This window comes from Protopterus annectens, chromosome 4.part1 (genome assembly GCF_019279795.1).
Source record: "Protopterus annectens isolate FY-2018-M chromosome 4.part1, PAN1.0, whole genome shotgun sequence".
NCBI classification, from domain to species: Eukaryota; Metazoa; Chordata; order Ceratodontiformes; family Protopteridae; genus Protopterus; species Protopterus annectens.
Window position 1 is genome coordinate 837,620,001 of NC_056734.1, and position 22,325 is coordinate 837,642,325.

The 22,325-nt window shown below is 40.7% G+C and overlaps 1 protein-coding gene across 3 annotated transcripts in view; it reads left to right on the forward strand.

Moving 5' to 3' along the window:
* The window catches only part of LOC122801095 (glutathione hydrolase-like YwrD proenzyme), a 1,228,450-nt gene that overhangs the window by 730,537 nt on the left and 475,588 nt on the right, over window positions 1–22,325 (forward strand). For all 3 annotated transcript variants that reach the window (XM_044070614.1, XM_044070615.1, XM_044070616.1), the window contains exon 8: window positions 11,424–11,586. In XM_044070614.1, the coding sequence (XP_043926549.1) occupies window positions 11,424–11,586 (163 nt within the window). The remainder of the gene's footprint in view (window positions 1–11,423; window positions 11,587–22,325) is intronic.

Sequence of the window (22,325 nt, forward strand, 5' to 3'; positions counted from 1 at the left end):
ATGTACAGATACAGAATGATGGGCCTAATGAGGACTGAGTAAAATTGAACAATGACATCCTTAGATTCAGAAACAATCCCTTTGTTTATAAGCTGTGCAATATAGAAGGACTTTCTTACAACAGTAGACACATGTTGGTCAAAAGTTAGGTCACTGTCCACATAAGTATACTGCTAGGCTTTTTGAGTACTGGCCAAAGCATTAGTGACCCCCATAGTGCCTTTTTAGGCAATGCCAAACCAACTGACCTACCAATGTAATAAATTCTTCTAATGCCAAGCTGAAGGTACTGCTGCTCAATGATAGGACTGTTAACAAGAAACTGCGCTCCCTGGAAGCTCTCCTCATCTTGGAGAATGCTGAGATCTGTGCAGTTACAAAGACTTGTTTCAAGAATGCAGAAAGCACCCCAGCAGTGCAAGGATATGATGTTTATCACACATTCGGACCACCCTCTGAAAAGGAATAAAAATGAAAGGAGGAGGTGCTTCTATTTACATAAAAACAGTCACACCTTTAGATTGGTCAAGTAGAATGACTCGCTTGAACTACTCCATACCATTCACCCAACACACTATTCATGGACAATTTTAACTACCCCTCCATAAACTGGGAAACATACACAACCACTAACTTGCAGAGTCAGGGATTCCTAGATTTTATCAGTGCAAAGCTGTGGAACAGGTGGTCTGCACTTCCACTAGGAGCTCAAATATCCTTGACACAGTACCCACAAACATGAGGAGCATTGCATACATACCCCAACTTAATGTCCTCATTGGTAAGATCTGATCATAAATTGGTCTCCTTTGAAATAAATGTAATAGTGGAACCCCCATCAAACCCTAAAACCCCAAAACTTTTTTCCAAGGCAAATTACCTTCTGTTAAATGATATGGATAATTTTAAAGCTCACACCCCGAAAACGTGGAAGAATATGCAGAAGTTTACACAAATGCCCTGTGCTACCACTTAACTGCATAGAAACAGCAGCACCAGACTGAACTAAAGCCAGGTCTAGCCAGAAAAACAAACCACCCTGGTGGACCCCTGGCAAAAATAGACTGTACAACAGAAGGAAGAAAATCTCTTATTAGTCTCAACCGGCAAATCAGGGAGCTAGTCAAGTCTTCAAAAGATAAATACAAGACTAAAATAGCCTTCCAAGCAAAGGATAACCACAAAGCATTTTTCCAAATCTTTAGGCAGACACTCAACAATGTGCTGAGTTTGCTGTAGATGACACTACCTATACTCAGCCAGAAGAAATAGCAAATCTGGTGGCCTGCTGGCCAATAAATTTCACCCCTTCATCACCTCAAGTCACTTCCATGAAGTACCCTATACCATTCCTTTGCCTGTTATCAAAAAAGAACAGGTCACCACTGTGCTCTGTGAAGCCAGAAACACATCATCAGTTGACCCTGTTGAAATCTCAGGGTTCCTATTAAATAGCTTGAAACATGACCTAACAGATCCACTCGGATCTCTGTTTTGCTACAGTCTCTAGACAGGTTTTGTCCCAGTAAAATGGAGGACAGCAACAGTCATCCCTCTGCACAGAAGAGGACCATCAACTGACCCAGGAAACTTCCGACCTATAAGTCTGACTAACCTCATATGCAAGGCTATGGAAAGGATAATCATGGACTTGATTATCAATGACATAGGAAATCACCAGACTCTAGACCCAGCCCAGTTTGGCTTCATCAAGAGCAGGTCCTGCCTGCTTAGTCTGGTAGACTTTTTTGAGAAGGCCACCAAGGCCATGTATAAGGGTAGGACAGTGCATACTGACTACCTTGACCTGACCAAGGCATTTGATACAACACCCCACTCTAGTATTATAGATAGTCACAAAATTGGGCATAAACCTTTACGTCACCAGATGGATAGCCAAATGGCTCACTGATAGTACACATTTGTTAGAGTGGGGGAATCTACATCCAGCAGGAAACCAATCACCAGTGGAGTACCACAGGACCCAGTGCTGGGCCCTATCCTGTTTAGGATATACTTCTCAAATTTCAAGGCAAAGTTAGATGGCTTTTGATTGACCAAATTTGCTGATTAACTGCAAGTTGGGGACAATCATTGCCTCCACAAATGAGGTTGATATCCTACAGAAAGGTCTGATGCAGACTAATGATTGGTGTCAGAGCCATGGCCTTAGTTTAAGTGTGAAGAAGTGCATAATAAAATACCCTTTGGGAAATCAAATACCCCTGCAAATTACAATATTGATAGCATCCCCTTAGAGTGGACCGAGTAGTGAGAGATTTGGGTACTCAGATAGTAATCTGAACTTTGACCACCATGTGTCTACAGTGGTGAGGAAATCCTTCTGTGTGGCTCAGATTATAAGTAAGGGCATGGCATCTAGATCTAAGGATGTCAAAGTACCACTGTACTCGGCCCTCATCAGACCAGTAATCAAGTACAATGTACCCTTTGGCATGTACCTCGCCAGGCACCTGCAACAGTTCAAACGTCCTCAGAGGTTTCTCACCAAAAAAATACACGGTATAACCAGCATGTCATATGTGGACCAACTAAAAACCCTATCACTGTATTCAGTTTCCTACTAATTACTGAGAGGTGCTCTGTGCCTAACCTATAAGGAAGTCTGTGACCCAGCCATGATGGAAATGTTGCACATTCACAAAACTAACTGCACAAGGGTTATCCACTCCAAAGGTTTAAACCTGATCTTTGACATAAGTAGACTATGCTGGAGAGACAGATGTGTATCCCAAAGATTGCCCCTCCTCTGGAATAGACTTCCTATTCAAGTGAAACAGACCCCTTTCCTGACCATTTTCAAGTGCAGTGTGAACCAAAGCATGGGAAATCGCAAATTCACTCCTGGGCTGGCGCCCATGTCCCTTATGGACAGAGGCAGTCTGTAAAAATAGTTAAAACCCCGCTTGTTTACCCTTATCTTTACCCTAGGGATGGAAACTTGGGTAAAATCTGGTTAAAACTGGTTAGGCTTGTAAGGGCTCTTGAGCCATTCCTCATAATCTCTGTCCCATCTTTTTTTTTAATATTATATTCAACACTACATAATCATTTTAAAACTTTGTATGTTGCTTCCCTGTGGTCGCAAAATGCAAAATAAAAGGTAACAGCTCCACTTAGTAAAATCTGTTTACCATTTCTTGTGATCGTAATCTGAAAAGTAGTTTTTGTGGCACACAGTAGAGCTGCAGGCTGTAATGCTTGTAAAAGGTTTCCAGTTCCCATACAGCCTTATAGCTCTAATGTATGTTGTTGTACCAAAGTAAATAATGAGACTGGAACTCATCAGATGAACCTTGCCTGCTCAGATTTAAATAAACAAATCATTTTCTAGTTTAAAGTTATCAATATTTTTCTGTCATCATTTTAAAATAATACATGTTACTTCCCTCTGTCATAAAATCCAAAGCAAAATGTCACAACTCCACTTAATGAATTCTACTTCTCATCTCCAGTGATTATAAACAGCAAGGTAATTCCTTTGGCTTATACAAAACATAGCAAAACTGTATTCTGTGTTACTTCTAGTAAGTTTCCTGTGTCCCCATATATCCTAATACTTTTCAGTGTACTGTGATGTACCTTTAATGTAATGAATATATAAAAATGTAATGTTAGCACATTTTACCTAATAAGACTGGTTACATAATTTATAGTAGCATTACTGAACAAACTAAAACAAAAGATGATATCCCAGTGCAAAAATGGTCTCAGTAGTGTTGTGCCCCTGGCTAGGTTTACATGCCCACACTTGTTACAGTTTTGCACATTTTGCACTCCTCCTGGGCAGTATAAATAGTACTGGAGCAGGTACTAGCTTGTGATCTGATAAGTACAGGAAAATGTAGATGATTTTTGCATTTTAGGGATTAAAAATTAATTTTACATTAAACTGCTTTAGGATGAATATTTGAAAAATATGATTGACTAGAATGAAGTAGGTAGCATAGGAAGTAAATATTCCCCAAAAAACTTGGTATGTGACATTTTGATGCGTCAGTAAGGCCCGTACATATGCCAGGGTTGAAATCTAGAGAACTTTCAGAACAGTGCTGAGCTGGAATGTCAGAAGATGAAACTGCAGGTGCAAACTGTGGTGGATCATGAACATCCAATCTAGAGTTCAGTTCCAGCTTTTCCTGGTTTGTTTTCAAGCCCAGGCCTTTCCCTTCAAAGCATGTCTTAAAGATTTTACTGCATTGTTTTTGTGAACTCTCATAATTTTATTTGGATTACCATTCAAGTACACTTTCAGGAATGCTGCTGGCTGTTATATTTACTATTCAACCTTCTTTCCTTAAAACAGTGTGCTCCCACATCTTGTCTTCTTCTTCTTTTTTTTTTCTTTTACCAGAAGCCAAGTCCAGTTAACAGGAAATGTATTGTCTCTCACCCCTTTTGCAGGCAAATGTGATATGTGGTGCATCTGTATAATATTTTTATTTTATTTTTCAGCTTGACTTTTCTGTTCCTTTGAATCTTTTACTTTTCTAGCTGACAAACAAATTTCTGTTCTTTGTTATTCTTCTAAAGGGGAGACCCAAAGGGAAAATGGGTATAGTTTTAATTTATGCCTGTTATCACTCATTACTTCATCTTTGCTGGGGATTGCATATTTCCAAGATACCAGAATGCATCTCTCTGCTAATAACAACCCTAAAGATCCAAGATGCCTCTGTGTTTTAGGTGCCTTACTCCATAGGTAATGATTAATAAATCCATACATGAATATATACATTTGGAGCCCCTATTGTAATTTTGAGTCTCATAACTGTGAGTCTGGCAATTGCACAAAAACACAGCAACGCTAGAGAAGAACAGCAAATGTTTAACCCCACTGTTTTTAAAGTTGCTTTCAGCAAGGGAACAACCCCCCCTGTACCCCAGTGTTCATACTTCTGCTACTTTTATAAACTAACTCTGAGACTGCTGTACATCAGAGATAGGTGAGCACTCTAAGACATGGTGATCTCTGACTTAGTATATATAGTGTTTGATTTTTTGAACAATTAGTCTTCCTGTGTTGAGGCCTACAGATGTACTTATACTTGTGGAAGGCACATAGCTTTTTGTATGCCTCCTCACAAAAGTATGCATATGGAATAGCATTCTGTTCTAGAAATACACTGCCTTGCTGATGTGATGCAGGTGCTGAATGCTCACTCTGTGCCAGAACATTCTGTTCTCAGAAATTGACATAGTTTGACTAAGTTGTCATTTAGACTGTATTAATTTGTACTTTATTCCATCATATAATTTCCTGAGTGGTCTGATAAGGGCCGGTATCCTTTTCAGGGACGTTTCCTATTGTGACACCTGGTGTGCAATTGCGTAAGTTACAGTTCCTCACAGCACTGAACTTGATTAAATGTGAGTAGTGTATATTGAAAGTAAATAATTAGATGGTGAGTTAAGCCATCTCCTTCCATCATGGGTGTTTACCAGATGCAATGTACTGGTGTTTTCATATCTTAGATTTCAGGAGCTGCTGTAGAGAGCATGGTACTTAATGGCTCACTGAAAAGGTAAAGCCTGATGGGGGTCGTGGGATTGGTGGTGAAATTGTTCCTAAGAGGTAGAATAACCCAGGAGATGCCTTGTCCAGTTGATAAGGGACCCATTTAAAACTTGGCTTTGTGCAAATGCTTCATGTTGAAGAGTAGGGCATGTCCACTGCTAATGTCTGGCCTAAATCTTGGTGTTGAGGATTAGCATTTCTACTGTTTCTTCACAATTTTGAATTTGATAATTACATTCTAGCTACGTCAGCTAATTCCATCATATGTAGCTGCGCCGTTTATGACTCCATCAGTAATGTTAGAAAACCAGTAGCTAAGTGTTAATTCTGATTGAGCCACTTTTTAGTGCCATGACATATGCAAGGTATCTTCTGTTGATGGCTACATCCTTCCTGATGAAGTTCCATTTGTTTGCTTGGAGTAAAAAATAGAACCAAAAATTTGTTTTGAATTGAAGTGCAGGCCTTGGAGGTTCACTGGCTCTTCATAGGTAGGTACTAAGCTATTGGCCCTAGGGCCTATATAAGCCTAGCCAAAAAGGTACCCTGGCTTTCGCCACCCAAGAAAATTATTTTCCTGTGCCCCTGTCAAGCAGAGCCAAAGAAGTGATCCCCGGGGTGAATTTCCCATCCAATCATCAAGATTTTTCTTGAAGAGTGTTAATGAGGAGCTCTGTTTGACATAGATAGGTAGTCTGTTCCAGAGTATGGGATGTCTCTGGGACAGGAATCTATCCCAACAGCATGTTCTGTTTATTGTGGTGACAAGGTTCAGGTCCCTAGAGCGTGTAGCTCGGAGGGATTGGGATTTCTTTAAGTGGAGCATGTCCAACAGCTCTGGGTTTGACATAGCTTTGTATGTTAGGCAGAGATCGCCTCTGAGTAGGCGATATGCGACGGAGTAAAGCTGCAGTTTTTTGAGATGGTCTGCATAGGGCATCTGTTTGAGGCCAGTAATTCTCTTTGTGAGGTATTTCTGTGGCCTTTCCAGTTGTTGTAGATGTCTTGTGAGGTACATACCACAAGGGGTGTTGTACTCTATAATGGGTCTAATGAGTAATGAGTAGAGGGGAACAATGACCTCTTTTTTTCTGAATGAGAAAAATTTTTGTGATGAGGTGTGCCGCGTAGAAGGATTTCCTGACCACTGTGGCGATGTGATTATCAAAGGAGAGACTACTGTCCGCCTGTGTCCCAAGGTCTCTTATCACACTTTCGGTGTTAAGTAGACTACCACCAATGTGGTAGTTCATGGGTACAGAGTTTTTACCAAAGGGGATAACAATGCACTTTTTGGCATTGAGCTTGAGGCCATGGCTTTGACACCAGGCATCTGTCTCAGTGAGGCCCTTTTGTAGGATGTCCACATCGTTAGGAGTTTCGATTATGGCTCCTAGTTTGCAGTCATCTGCGAACTTAGTTAGCCAAAGACCTTCTGTGTTAGCCTGTACTTCAGAGAAGTAGATACCAAACAGGAAAGGACCCAGGACTGAACCCTGTGGTACTCCACTTGTCACTGGTCTGAAGTCTGATTTGGAGCCTGCTACTTTCACAGTGTGGGTTCTGTCAGTAAGCCAGTTGGCAACCCATCTTGTGACATAGGGGTTTATACCTAGTTTAGTGAGTTTATCTATAATTCCAGAGTGGGGGATGGTCTTGAATGCCTTGGAGAGATCTAGATAGGCTGTGTTAACCACCTTACCCTCATCTATGGCTTTGGTGATTGCTTCAGAGAAGTCGATCAGGTTTAGGAGACATGCTCTGTCTTTTACAAACCCGAACTGTATGGGGTCCAGAGTTTGTAGATCTCCACTGTCTTTGTTTATGAGTTCCATCATTATGCTGAGCAACTAGCTTGGAGGTGTGGATATCCTTAATGAATATGGACACGCCTCCGCCTTTAGTGTTTCGGTCAGGGTTAGGTGTCCGAAAGGTGTGGTATGAATTATAGCCTGGTAATGCAGGGGTGCTCTCTGGAGCTTTGAATCAGGTCTCTGTCACTGCACAGATGTCAGTGTTCTCCATTTTAAGGAGTGCCTCGAGTGAGTCCATGGCCTTGCAGACCAGGTTCGTCAGGCTAATGGAGCGGTAGTTCCCGGGGTCTGTTGTGGCTCCCCCTTTGTGGAGTGCGATAACCGTCCCGGTGCGCCATTCAGTGGGCACAATGCCTGAGGTGAGGCTATGACTGAACATGGTACTTAGGTGGGGTGCCAGTTCATTCTGTACTTCGTGTAGAAGGCAGCTTGGGATGTTGTCAGGTCCCATGGATGCTGTATTCTTGGCTCTGGAGAGTGAGGTTTTTACCTGTGCAGCCATGATTACAGGTACTTTGCATTCTTTCGGTATAGAGACTGGCCCTTTAGGGGGTGAGAGGGGGTAAAGTTAGCACTGAACCTATCTGCCAGGATTTTGGCAATATCAGTTGGTTCTCTATATTTAGTGCCATTGTGTTGTAACTCAGTGCTGATCTGAGTGTTGCCATTGAGATTCGTTAGATAGCTAAAGAATACTTTGTGGTTGTCTTTAGAATCAGTGGCGATTTTGTTTTCATAACTAGCTTTAGAGGATTTTATGAGGGATCTCACCTTCTTACTCAGGCTGACCAGGGAGTTCCTCCAATCATGGGATTTTACTCTTTTTTGCAACAGTTTCTTTCTTCTGTTGTAGCATTTGTTTATGGCAGAAGACCACCAGATTGGCTTCCTATTTTTGGAGGATAGCATTTTGGGTCTGTTAGGGATAGCATGATCCATGCACTTGTGTAAGTGCTTATAAAGTGCATTTGTGTAGGATTCAGCAGTCGTACCTCTGTTGTCCATCAGCATGGGTGTTGTGAAGTTTGCCACTTCTGTCTTAAGAAGCGTGAAGTTGGCTTTGGAGAAATTTTTTACAGTTGTTTCCCTAATGGGGGGTGAGGGCAGGATGTGGATTTCTAGAGTGATAAGCTTGTGATTGGATCTGACAGACGAGTTGACCTCTGGTGTGGAACACCGGTCGTCCATGCTGGTGATGACCAGGTGTAGGATATTGCTGACCCTGGCGGGGGTGTGGATAAGTTGCTCCAAGGCATTGGAATTTATAAATTCCAGAAAATGTTGAGCAAAAGAGTTGGTACATGAATAGTTTTCCCATTTAATAGTGGGGTAGTTGAAATCACTCATTGTTAGGGTGTTGGGTTGTACCCTAATGTTTTCCAGTGTATCAAGAAGAAAAGAGGAGTGAGAATCCTGGGGTATGGTGTTGGGGGGGGGGGTCTGTAGCAAGCTACAATCTGGATTGCGGCCTTCCCCAGAGTTAGTTGAACTTGGATAATCTCGGATGCATTATGCTGAGCAACTAGCTTGGAGGTGTGGATATCCTTAATGAATATGGACATGCCTCCGCCTTTAGTGTTTCGGTCCGGGTTTGGTGTCCTAAAGATGTGGAATGAATTATAGCCTGGTAATGCAGGGTGCTCTCTGGAGCTTTGAATCAGGTCTCTGTCACTGCACAAATATCAGTGTTCTCTATTTTAAGGAGTGCCTCGAGTGAGTGCATTTTGAGGTTTAGACATCTAGCATTGAGTAGCATTACCCTCAGAATTTGCTTGCTTGAACCTGTTAAGATGGTGAATTTGTCATTCGAACCTCCTTTCACTCCAGAAGGTTTTATGTTATGTCATTTTCTTGTAATTTGAGGCTGTTCACATAGGTATCACAGTCATCGTCTCTCTCCTTTGATAATGACTGACCCACATTTAGTTGAACACAGTCACCAGGAACAGTATGGTGAATGCACTGTTTAGAAGGACATCACTATGGTATAGTACCTCCACAAAGAGTGCGAGTCATGGTCACTTCCTGTTTGCCAGGGAATGACTGACAGCTAAACACCTTTTCTATGTGTCTTGGCCATTATTTTGCCTTACGTGTCACCTTGACCACTGGCTGCAAATTATTTCAGCTGCTTAAAGGAATTTGTAAAAGGTGTAAGCTAGCACAAGTCTTGTAATGCTAAAATGAAATGTATTGCAGGTGAATCTGTTATGGCTTTTAATAAAGTGATCATTTGTAAGGGTATTGCTCATGAAATCCTACAAGTGATAGTCTGTCTTTCTTTACTTTTTTGTACTTATTTCAGATTAATAACGCCTGCCTTATATAATAATATTCAGACAGACACATTGTAGGTTTGAGCTCCACTATTATAAATTGGGGCTGTATTTCAACGTTGTTTAACAATGTTGAAATACAAATGAATGGTGCGCTAGTCATTTGTTGAAATTATTAATAAATACACATCATTTAGTCATAAAATGCTAAAATGTCATATAGTTTGTTCTTGTGTGGTATACACATGCATAGGATTAGTGAAAAGGAATATTAAATTTGACAGATATACATTTTACATCAAACCAGTTTTATAGCCTGTAGTAGGATTTCATCAGATGACCAGGCATTATGTCAGCTGTCAGCTGAGATGCTTTGCATGTCATTTTTTTAGTATTTGATTGTGTTTTGAAGTATTTATGTGTCTGCATTCAGAAGTTGCATTTCACTTAATTTTATATAAGGAGTATTTGTTGCTTTCATTTATGAATGTTGTAGTTTTGTGATGTTTGTGTTCTGTTAAATTTTAATAATGAGAGTTGATATGGAATTCTGCACAAGTCAGTGTACAGAGTTTTAGGGCTTACATTACATATTTAAATGTAAACAATGAGCTTTTTTATTCTGTAGCAATTGTTTGCATAACTCGAAACAGCTGTGTAATGCTTGGCAAGGTTCAGAGGATATAAATGTATGAATTAACTACAAACATTAATGTCTCAAAGACCACTGCAATTATCAAATGAGGTCTAAAACAGAAATGTATAGATTACATTTAAAATTTATTGTCATCAGTCTTAGAACATTTGCATTATAAAACCTTTAAAATGTGAGAAGAATGAGCAGAACTGTCTAGTAAATCAATTCAATTACTGTGCACCAAAATAACTGCAGCAGGCTGATTTTATGGTTTCACAACACTTCAGTAATGAATCCATCATACTATGATGATTATTATTAAGAGAAGTTTTATTTAGAAGTTAAAATATGTATAATGTACATACATACACACACACACACACACACACACACACACACACACACACACACACACACACTCACTCACTCACTCACTCACTCACTCACTCACTCACTCACTCACTCACTCACTCACTCACTCACTCACTCACTCACTCACTCTCACACATGTATATAGTCAAAATCAAAGTAAACGTTATTGTCATTTAGAACTACACACGTGTAACCTAAATTAAATTTCGTGCATCAACTCAATTATTAAGATTAAAAAGGAAAGTGAAAAAACACATACAGGTAGAGGAATAAACATAACTAACAAATACAGTACTACACCAATACATGCAAGAAAGAGCAGAGACATTTACCAACACTCGTAAACAAAAAGAATACCTTCCCCTGAGTTAAAGTAATACAAAACACACTACAGATTGAAATGCCTAAGTTAATATATTGGGTTAACGTGTGTGTGTGTTTCTGTACTGCTTAAACCTGTACCTTAATAAAGTGCCAGTGAGTGTTAGGAAGTCTCTGTGTGTTTTAGATAATGGTGTTTACATGTACTGGCAGGTTTCACATGAAGGAGACACAGACCTCATCAGGGAAATGAGTTATTGATTTGATAACAAAGTTGCTATAAAAACGTCAGACTCTGAACCTCATGTATGTTGTCCTAGGTTAACCCGGAAAGCCTGAGTCATAAATGTTGCAGAAGTCTCATGCTGTATGCATACCAGTAAATCATGTAATAAGAAAACTCAAGTAATATTTCATTTGCTAAACTATTATCTGTACTATGTGTTTAACTTTATTCAACACAGAGCAAGCAATGAGTGCATTCATGGAAACCCCTGTGAACCGGGGACAGACACTGTTTATTTCACAGTTGTGGATGCTGAGAGAAATGCCTGTTCTTTCATCAACAGTAACTACACTGGATTTGGCACAGGGCTGGTTCCCAGAGGCTGTGGATTTACTTTGCAAGTGAGGTTTTTAGCATACCTTTGTGTTCAATATCAATAAAATATTCTACATATATTGTATTATTGTCAGTGATTTGTGTCTGTCATTCATCAGACTAAGCTCAGGGCACATAGAAATGTAAACCTTCTAATGTTGCCTTTTACTTGTGTTCTGGTTGTGACAAATTTTTTGTGGTCTAACAGTTTTCATGCCACAGTATATTTTGTATATTTGGGAGGATATTGTTTAGAATTAGGAAAATCTGACAGTAAAATGCAAACAAGAATATGAAATTCTGCATTATGAAACAATGCTGCATCATGAAAGTTAGAGTTTCAGCACAATATGTATTTGTGATACACGGGCTTTACAACATTTGTGCGTGTTTCTGTTGTTTGTATAAGCAAAGAACCGTAGTGCATTGTTTCTTTGTGGAATCTGTGTGTGTTCCTTCTCATCATCTGTCATTGAGCTCTATGCTTATTTCAGGAAAACCTTGTGTCATCCATTAAACTCTATGCAGACTGACTATGACCTCTGGGATGTCATGACAAGAACAGCAGAGTGAGAAAATAGAGCACACAGGAGAGTACCATATGGGGAGAGTTATATAAGTGACAAGATCAATAATTTAATACAAGGAATGCAGCCTGAAGAAGTAGCTTGGTAGGTAAAGGTATAAAGAGATTAGGAAATATTGAACAAGAATCAGTCAACACAGGCTGTAGTCAAAAAGCTGAGAATAACAAAAACTGAGACCAAAGGATTATAGGAACTGTATGGCAAGTAACTATTTGCACCTTGCTGATACTCGCCTTTTTGATATAACTCTCACTTTTAGGAGGGCAAAGCAAGTCAGGCCCTGGAAATTATTGCTTTTTCACTCTGTTTATTGTATATGGGCACTTTATTCCAGAGATGAGATAAACACTGGATAATAAATCTGTCCCTCCAGGGTGTTTTGTTTATATGCTGCTGTAGATTCAAATCCTAATATCAAGTTTTAGTGGGCCTGTTTGTCTTACAGAGATGTAAGAGATCAAGGAGGGTTTACTACTTGATAGAACAGAATGCAAGACTTCGGTTTCCACATAAAAGTGTATGAGAGACCAAGTATAGAGATCAGGCTTCAAGCTTGTCTCAGTAGCTCAGGATTTTTAGACTAATAAACTATCTGGTTAGGAAATGCTGGGTTCTTACTAGCTGTCTGATGTTTATGGATAGGTACATGTTAATGGGAGCATTATACTTTGTAACTGGCCTAATTAGAGCAGAGTATAATGGAAAGAAAACCTCTTTCAACCTGTATGAGATGCTTTTTGGTATCAGTTGTGATAAGCAGAAATATGTCCTGACTACTAATGCTACATGGTAGTCAAAAGAGGTAGAGCATTTGACCCAGGTGCCAAGATCCCTGATTACTATGTTACTTTAAGAGGGGTGGGGGTGCAAGCTATTATTGTAAGTTGTAGACAAGAGTTTTCTTTTTTTTTTTTTTGCCAAATGCAACAGTACTCCAATTTTCTTTTAGCATTTAGTTTTAGCTCTTTTTTCAGTACACTGGATTAGTGAAGATTAGATCCTGCTGTAGTGACACTGTGTGAAGGGATGAATGGACACACTCAGTTTGCAGTCATCAGCAAATTTCATTAGCCAGAGATCAAGATTTACAGTTTGGAGGTCAGAGAAGTATAAGCCAAATTGGAGGCATCCCAACTCCAGTCCGTAAGGTACATTGATAAACACTTTCTTGCTTTCTGAGGTGGCATATGTTACTTTAACAAAGTTCTGTTTTTATAGTTTGCTATCCATCTTACCACATACAATTCTACATTTTGGTCTCTTAGTTTATTTATAATATTGGAATGGAGAATAGTATTAAATGCCTTTGCCAGAGTCAGGTGGGCTCTGTGGATTAATGACTACCCACAGCCTCTCTAAAAGAAGTTTATTAAGTTGAGTAGACAGGAAGCTGTACAATATTTTTACTATCACAGTTTATGAAGTTATATATTATGCTGTCTATAGCCTTGCAGGTTAGACTAGTTACACCGATAGTTCTGTAGTTCTGTGGGTCTGTGATGCGGCCCTTTATGAAAGGACAGTTCTGCATATTTCAGGGACATACCCTGTGGTTAAGTTTTAGAAGGGGTTCCATGAGGGCATGTTTGACATTATTTATTAGACATCCAGCAATGTTGGTTGGTCCAGCTGAAGTGGTATTTTTGGGTTTTGAGAGCACAATTAGGACAGTTTCCTTTAAGTTCTTAGGTGGTGTCAGGGAATTCTGGGCTTTGAAGGATTTTGAGTTTTATGCTAAATTTATCTAGAAGAACATTTGATATGTCCTTTGGGTCAGAGTTGGTAAGACAATTTTGGATTTGTTTCAAACACTGCTGGTTGTTGTGTGTTTTAATATGTGACATCATCAGTGGCAATCATCTATAGAGTGTATTCACACTGTCAGGTGGCTAGCCCTGTCAAAGTTCTTCTATATCACACACACTTGCACTCATACCTTTAAGATCTTAGGTAGTGTAGGGAATTCATGGATTTTTGATGACTGTTTCTGGGTAAGGTTTACACTAAATTTGACTGCAAAAACATTTGATATGTCCTTTTGGTTTGAGTGGGAGATGCCATTTTGGATTGGTTTCAGCCATTATAAGTTGTTGTTTTTTTTATTTTTTTGTTGTTGCTTAATTTTCTGTTGTAGTTCCATCCATCCAGCCACAACCTCTTTTCACATTTTTCCACATGGGGTCAAAGTGTCACATCATCAGTGACAATCAAGTAGAGACTGTGTTCACACTATCAAGTGGCTAGCCCTGCCACAGTTGTTCTTCTGTACCACCTGTGGAAAGTTTAGATTCTCCAATCCATCTGCTGCGTGTCTTTTGAATGTGGAAGGATCCAGAGCACCCAGAGAAAACCCACATGAACACAATAGGACATGTGGGTCTGTATCATATTGTCGTATGTTGAAAATGACGTTCACCGAAAAGTTTTTTGTGAGATCGCCATACAGTGAGGATCAGAAAATTTGCCCTTTCCTCACTGTAGTGCGATCTTGGAGTTGGTATATATAACTAGCGGGGGGGTGGAGGAGCGCAGCCCCCCACAAGAACAGTTTAGACGAACGGCATTTTCGATATTGTAGCCATTCGATATTTTGAACATATGATAATATGATATAGGCGCAGACATGCATACGCTGCACAGAAGGGTGCCCCAGCCTAGAGTCAAACCGGAGTGTCTCTTGCTGTGAGGCAACAGTGCTACCCGCTGAGCCACTGCTAGATGTTCTTCATGTTGATCACTGCTGCAATAGCTATATGGGTTATATCCTGCAAGGATATAACAGCCAGCCAGCTTTCAAAACTTCAGGACATCTTCCATGTGCCCAAACCATTAGTCAGATTGAGCTGAGCTGACTAAAAAGACAAGTTGCCAAACCCTTCAGAGCTTTCCTGTCACCAAAGAGTATGTTCCTCTGAGGCTTTCAAGGCTCTACAGATGCCTTATGCTGTTACTTTCCAAGGGATACAAGTCCCTTTCAGGGAAAAGAAAGCCTTCATATTTAAAAAATTATTTGTTTTATAACACTTTACTGTTCAGGAAGGTTATATTTAAAGCCAGGGTTTGTGATGTACTGTCACAAGACTGTATTGTACTTTTAAACAGGAGCACTCTTTTTCTCCTGTAAGTTTAAAAGTTGTTTAAAGTATTTAAAAACATTTTCCTGTGAAGAAATTGTGTTGATTTTACTTTTTTCTGTGGGCAGGAAAAGTGTTTCAAAGTGCATTTTATTGTGCTTTTCTATGAAAAAAGTGACTTTTAAAAACTTAACATTTTTATGGGCTTTTTCTGCTTCTTTCCACAGGAAAGAGGCACCATTTTCGGCTTGACCATGCAACAAACTGTCAGTCTGACAATCAGTCCTCCTTCCAGCCACAAAACAAAAAAGTTAAGCAAACTGCCTTTGCCATCACAGCAGCTACTAATTTGCCTCAGCCACAGGTGGGTGACTCAGCTGTGGCCATTAGTTGTACCTCAGACCACTTGTCTTTTACTGCTAATTACTCTGGTGTAACATAGCCACTATGGACAGCGGTTTAGCCACATCCTCGGCTGGGGTCTGCTCAGTGGGCAAGGGAGAGCCACTCTTGTCAGTCCTGGGAAAGGGGACAGAGAAGGCTTCCCTGTTTTGTCAGAATGTTGTGCCCATCCCTGAGGAAGCTGCTGTTGCCATTAGTAACACAGCTGGCCAAATTTTTCACGTCAGAAAGAAACATAAAACTAAACATGTCTACTCCTCCTCCTCAAATATCCTTGGAGAGGAGTAATTTACTGGGTCGCGCTAAGGGTTTAATTAGGCATTTGAAACGTCTTACAAAATAGTTTTTGGTAAAAGAAAGAGCAGTATCTAAGAATTTGGACAGGAAGATGAAAGGATAGATCCAGAGTTTTATCCTCAGATTTCTTATTCAAATTCAGAAGAGAGCTCAGTTTCTGACTCTCCCTCTGAGGGTTTATCTTTCTCTGAGACTATTTCCAAAATGCCTCATTGTTCTCCCTCAGAAAATACTATTTGCTATTACAGAAGGAATTTCCAGCACCTTTAGCTATTCTTCCACTTCTGTCAGCTTTGGAGGGTGTGTGTGTTACTGCCTGCACATTTCTTGATGGTCAGCCAGCTACCGCTAAAAAGGCAGAAAGGATGCATAAAGTTTCACTGTCTTTTAAGTTTTTATACATTCTTCCCAGACCTGACCCAGCGGTTATAACTTTATATCTGATCTGATGTTTATCTTCATTCATGAAGGATGGGTCTCGGGTCCAACCCCGAACCGACTCGGCCGAAATAAGAAGCTTGCACCAGCCAGAAACTCTCAAGCTAAGGTTACCCATAGTGCCTCTTTCCTCATCTCCTCAGATCTCGATTGCTGCTTAGAGTATCAAGACATGTCAGGCCAGCTCTCAAGCTAAGTGTTCTGTTTTTCTCAATATTTTGAAAAATTAGCCTTATATTCTTCTATAATCCTTCATTTATCATAGTCGTTTATAGTTAGAGATAATTCCCTTTCTGCGTGAGTGATTTTTTTCTCACCTTTTACCTTGTTGGTATTTCTTCATACCATTATTGGTACCGGGCCCTCCCTTCCTTTACCTTTTGGTATTCTAAATACCATTATTGATATTCTCTTCTTCCCTTCCCTATACCCTTTGGGTATATTTATATTTGTCATTGTTGATAAATTACAAAAAAAAAAAATCTTTCCTTCTTCTATGTACGTGGGTGTATATCCCCAGTCCTTATAACAGGATATTTCATTGTTGTTCAGTTGCTGTTTAATTGCTGTTTTATTGTTAACTGTATTTTTGATAATAGCTGACAAGAAGGGCACTACTGGATTTAAACAGTGTGACAAATGTGGCAGAAAGATGCCAAACTTCGATGGGCATGTCTCCTGCATATATTGTTTAGGAGTACCACATTTGAAGGTTCGACCTCTGTGCAAGCTCTGTAAGGGCTGTCCGCACCTTAGCTGAGCACAAAAACAAACTAATCTTAAAGGGTCTTTTGAAAACCCCCTTCTCGGAGGTTTTATCTGTGGTGGAGATCTCAACCCCTCCTAAAAAAGTGAGGAAGAAGAGGAGCCATTCAATCCCATCGTCTCCTCAGTACCTGGATCCAAAAACTACTAAGGCCCAGATTCATATGGAACTGAAAACTAAGCATGCCAAAATGACTCCAACACCTACCTTGGCACTGGTAAAACTCCATCCACGGTGCCATCCTTGATTATGGAACTGGCAACCACTATTCCCACGGTACCGACACCTTCCATGGTACCACAGACCCTCTCGGCACCAACAATAGCTTCTCCCTTTAAACTGGTCACTTCCCCCCATCATCACAACTTTCTGGTCTTCCGACCATGGTGCCGAAGGTCACGACACTAGCCAGGACTTGATATTCCCCATCCATTGACCCCTTTGTTGGACAGCAGCTAGGTCCATTCCTTGACCGACCTGAATCCCCATTGGGGATGTCAACCCGTTCCACCAGGAGCCTTTCAAAGCTAGATGTAGTGAGACTTGTGGATCAGCTCCTAGTAGCCAGAGACATCCCAACTCCATCTAGAACCTCACTTCCAGCCAAAACCAAAGCTTTTCTCCACAGACTCCAACCTATATTCCTCCTTCAACCTCCCCACAGGTCTTGGAGCCCTCGATGCCGATGCATATCCTGGTGCCAGGTTCTTCGTTTCCACTAGTAGATCTTACCATTGTTCGGGAACCTACCCTGTGGACCACGGCTCAGTCAGAGCTGACCCACCCTCAAGACCTTGACTAGTCTGTTGGCACCATGACCCCTAGTACAGCGCCAATTTTTCTACAGCGCCATCTATAGTTCTGGCTGTTTTGGCAGCTCCAGGTCCTCTCATGGCTCCTTCCCTGGAGGTGAGCCCGTTGGAGCAGGGAGTGACCCCGGTTCCGAGATTATCTTTCTCGGTTCTGGCCTCCCATCTCTCTTTGGGTGGGCCTGCCTTCCAGGTTATAAAGAGGCACTCTCCTCAGCAGGCATGCAGTTGGCTCCTTCTGCATTAGAATGTCATATATACATGTCCTCTGGTTCGCAGCTGTCACAGCACTACACTGGGGCATCGGGCATGGGTGCAGCAAGATACCCTACCACAGGGCACCCTCTCTTCAGAGTCCTCTTCAGACCTTCCCTCTGAAGACCCGCCCCCCCATAAGAGATTGTGCAAGAGGAACCACGTTGATTCTCCTGAGGAATCTCTCACTAAAGATACAGAGTATGATGAGGGGAAGGGTCCCCATGGTCACCCCCTGAGGATATCTGCTTTGGAGACATACTAGAGATCTTGAAACAGAGGGGTGACTGGAAGCCCACCAACCCTTCCTCAGAGGAATCTGTATTCTTGCAGGGATTCTGTGCCCGACCCTCTACTTCCTGAGTGACCCCACCTGCAGTTGAGTTAGTCAAGCTCATTGTGCAGCGTGCCTGGAAGGCCCCTGACACTGTTGAACCAATCCCCCAGACAAAATTCTCTCCCCTCCAGAGGATCAGCCCCATTGGTCTAAAGGCTTGGCAGTAGATGCTATGGTGGTGGCGGTGGCCACAAGATAGGAACTCGCAGAGGAAAGTCTTGCTGTGTCCATGCTCCAAACAGGGAGTCTTGGATGACGGACAGACTAGGGAAGTGGGTTTATGCTTCAGTGACCTTTGCCATATAGTCATTGAATTACTTGGCACATTTGATAAATTTATTTTCCTTACTGTAGACATCAAGGATTTCTATACAGTCATTCCACATTCATTGGGTATGGAATGGGTTAGAGATTTTTTGCACATGAAAGGGATGGATGATAATGACATCAATGTCATCGAAACCTTATTAGAACTTGTTTTAGCCAACACTTTTTTATGGTTTAATGGGGAACTCTTTTTACAAAAGAGTGGTATAGCGATGGGATCACCTTGTGGGAGCAGTTTTGCTAATTGCGTGATGCCTTTCTGGGATAGAGTTTATTTATTTAATAACTCACTGTTTAAGGAACATGTTGTTTGGTACACAAGGTACCAGGATGATATGTGCTTTGTATGGGATGGCGAAGCTGGTCAAGTTGAGACCTTCATTATGGCCATTTCGTCTTTGACTAGCTTCTTAGAATTTACCTTCCAGATGGGAATAAAGGAAACAAGTTTTTTGGATGTTTCACTGACGAAGGATAGTGTAAATGGTAGATATAAGACTTCTAGTTTCAGAAAGTCCACTTACTCAAATGCTTTCCTACATTTTTCAAGCAGCCATCCATGCCACCAGAAAAGGGCTGTGGTCAAAGGGCAAGCAGTAAGGGCAGCTAGGATGGTGTCCAGCAATCATGACTTTTTCACCGAGTGTGCCTTATTAAAGTCTATGTTTTTGAAAAGAGGATATCCATCGGGTTTCTTAGACCTGATATTTGATGAAGTGAATAATAAAAGGTTAATAGGTCACTTTCGTCCCATTGTACAGAAGGGATATGAATTGGAACATGAGTTGTGGAATGAATCAATTCCGGTTAAGATTGTTGAGGAAAATTTGGGCATGGAAATAAGATTCCTTACTACATACTCTTTGGACTCAAAAAGCATTAGACATATTTTAACTAAAAATTGGACGTTTAGTAATGAAGACAACAGCCTTAATAAAAAACTAGGTCAGGCACCCCTAATGACGTATAAAAGAGGTGCAAATCTTAAGTGCCTGGATGAGAAAAAGAGAGAATTTAATAAACGAGGCATTGGGATGATGAAATGTAGTAGATGTCCTCAGTGTAAATACATTAAAACAGTAGATAAAGTACAAATTAGAGATAAATGTTATTCTATAAAAGGTAAATTTGATTGTGATTCCCAGGGTGTGGTATATTGTGCTCTGTGTGAACAATGCGAAGCTTACTTTATCGGAAAAACCGAGAGGAAAATCAAGCAAAGAATTTATGAGTATGTTTATTGCATTAATAAGAGCATTACCACCAATGCACTAGCTAGACATGTTTTAGAACACCCTTCACATCAATTTAAGTTCACTGAGTTGCAGCAAGTGGAACGAGACATGAGAGGGGGACCGTGGGAACTGAGACTGGAAGAATAAACTAATGTGGTTAGTTCATACATCAGCATATGTGTTGCCAGGTCTCAGTGATTTTTTATCTATCAAATGTCTACTTAAATTAAAAGCACAGGTTAGATAGGGCCTTATTTAATGAAATGCATTTATATATTTATGTATATGATGTATGATTTAGTTTAATAACTGATATCTTTAGTATTTTAAATGGGACTTGAGGTTATCAACTAATATATAGAGTTAGGACTATGTAGGGTTAATCCTGTCCAAGGCTGTTCTAATTCTTTTAATATTTGGTATCATAGGAATGTTAGTTAGCTAATATGGCTTTCTGTGATGATTTTTCAGTTTTTAAATATTTTAAGGTTTTTAAATGTTTTTGTTACATTTATTTATTTTTTGTACTCATGACATCGTTTTTATTAATGGATGGTATCAGAATTTTTGAGAGATACTTATATTTTTGTATCAGTTTTTAAGGTAATGAATATGATCGGTTAATTAGTCTCAATTAACAGGTCTAATTCATTAATTTAGCATTAACGGATAATATATAAGGTTAGGTGTGTTGTATTTCTTTGTCTGAAGAAGATGAATTATTATAACCGATGAAAGCACTTACGTGTATCGTGAATAAAACAGTGTTTTTGTGTCAACGAAGTCCACTTTTTTGTGTTTTACCAGTTTTTTATCTAATATTAGTTTTCGTACTTGGCACATTTTACCCATCTCCAAAGGGACCTGATCACAAAACTCTCAGGAACCTTAGGAGGAGCAGTGTCTGATGAGGTACGTGACAAAGTTGCTTCACAGCTTGCCACCCTGGAATCCATATCTAACTCATCCTTGCAATTAATTGCATATACAACCAAAGGGGCAGCCAGAGCAGTGGGTGCATGCGTTGTCATGAGACATCACGCCTGGATGTGCTTGTGCGACTTTGCAGACCCTTTCAATTCTTTCTTCATCAGTGCTCCCTTTGATGCTTCCTCTCTCTTCGGTCCAAAAGTTAAAGACACATTAGCCAGGTGTGAGAAGGATGGCAAGACCCTATCTGCTGTGGGCGTACGTTTTTCCATGACCCTACACTAGGAATCAAAGAAGTGGATCGATGTGGTTCAGAAAATCCCAAGACCTTTCCGTGACACATGTGGTGAGTTCCCCCCCCCCAAGGCAGAAGGGGGAACTCATCAGGAAGACACCTCACCCCCGAGGCAGAGGGGGCCCGCGTAACCAGTGGTCCAGAGATTCCTTTTCTGGGCAGCCCTACCAGTGCTCCTGAAGAGCAGCCTGATTGCTTGCCTCTGGAAGCAGTTGAGGGATTATTCTCTCTGCACTCAATAACAACAGATTCTTGGTTGCAGACAATAATTACCAGAGGTTATCACATCCCCTTCAATCTTTACTGTAGGCCACAAAGATAAATCCCTGATGTTCCACCCAGTCAGAGGGAAATAGCAGCACAAGAAATTCAAAATCTCCTCAAAAAAAGAGTCATCCAAACAGTCCCACCAGACCAGATAGAATCCTTATTTTACTCAAGGTTCTTTTTACTGCCAAAAAAGACGAGTGACTGGAGGCCAATTTTGGGCCTCAGCATCCTAAACAAGTTCTTCAGACAGACCAAATTCCGAATGGTCACAGTTCATTCTATCCTCCCGTTTTTGGAAAAAGATGACTGGATGTGCTCGACAGATCTCCGGGATGCGTATTACCATATAAAAATGGATAAACGCTCCAGAAGATATGTCTGCTTCTGGCTGGGAGCCAGTCACTACCAATGTCGAGTGCTGCCCTTTGATCTCTCCACATTCCCCAGAGTGTTCACCAAATGTATGGCAGTAGTAACAGCTCACTTGAGACTGCAAGGATTTCGGGTGTTTCCATATCTAGACAATTGGCTCCTTACTGCCCCCACCAAGCATCTACTGCTTCTTGCCTTGCACTACACCATACAGCTAGCATGAATCTTAGGTATCTCAATAAACAAAGAGAAGTTGAAACTAGTACCTACTCAAAGACTAGAATTCAAAGGAGCAGCATTCGACACAAGGTCTTGCCTTGTCGCTCTTCCTCTTTGCAGGCTTCACAGACTAAGATCTCAACTCCACATGA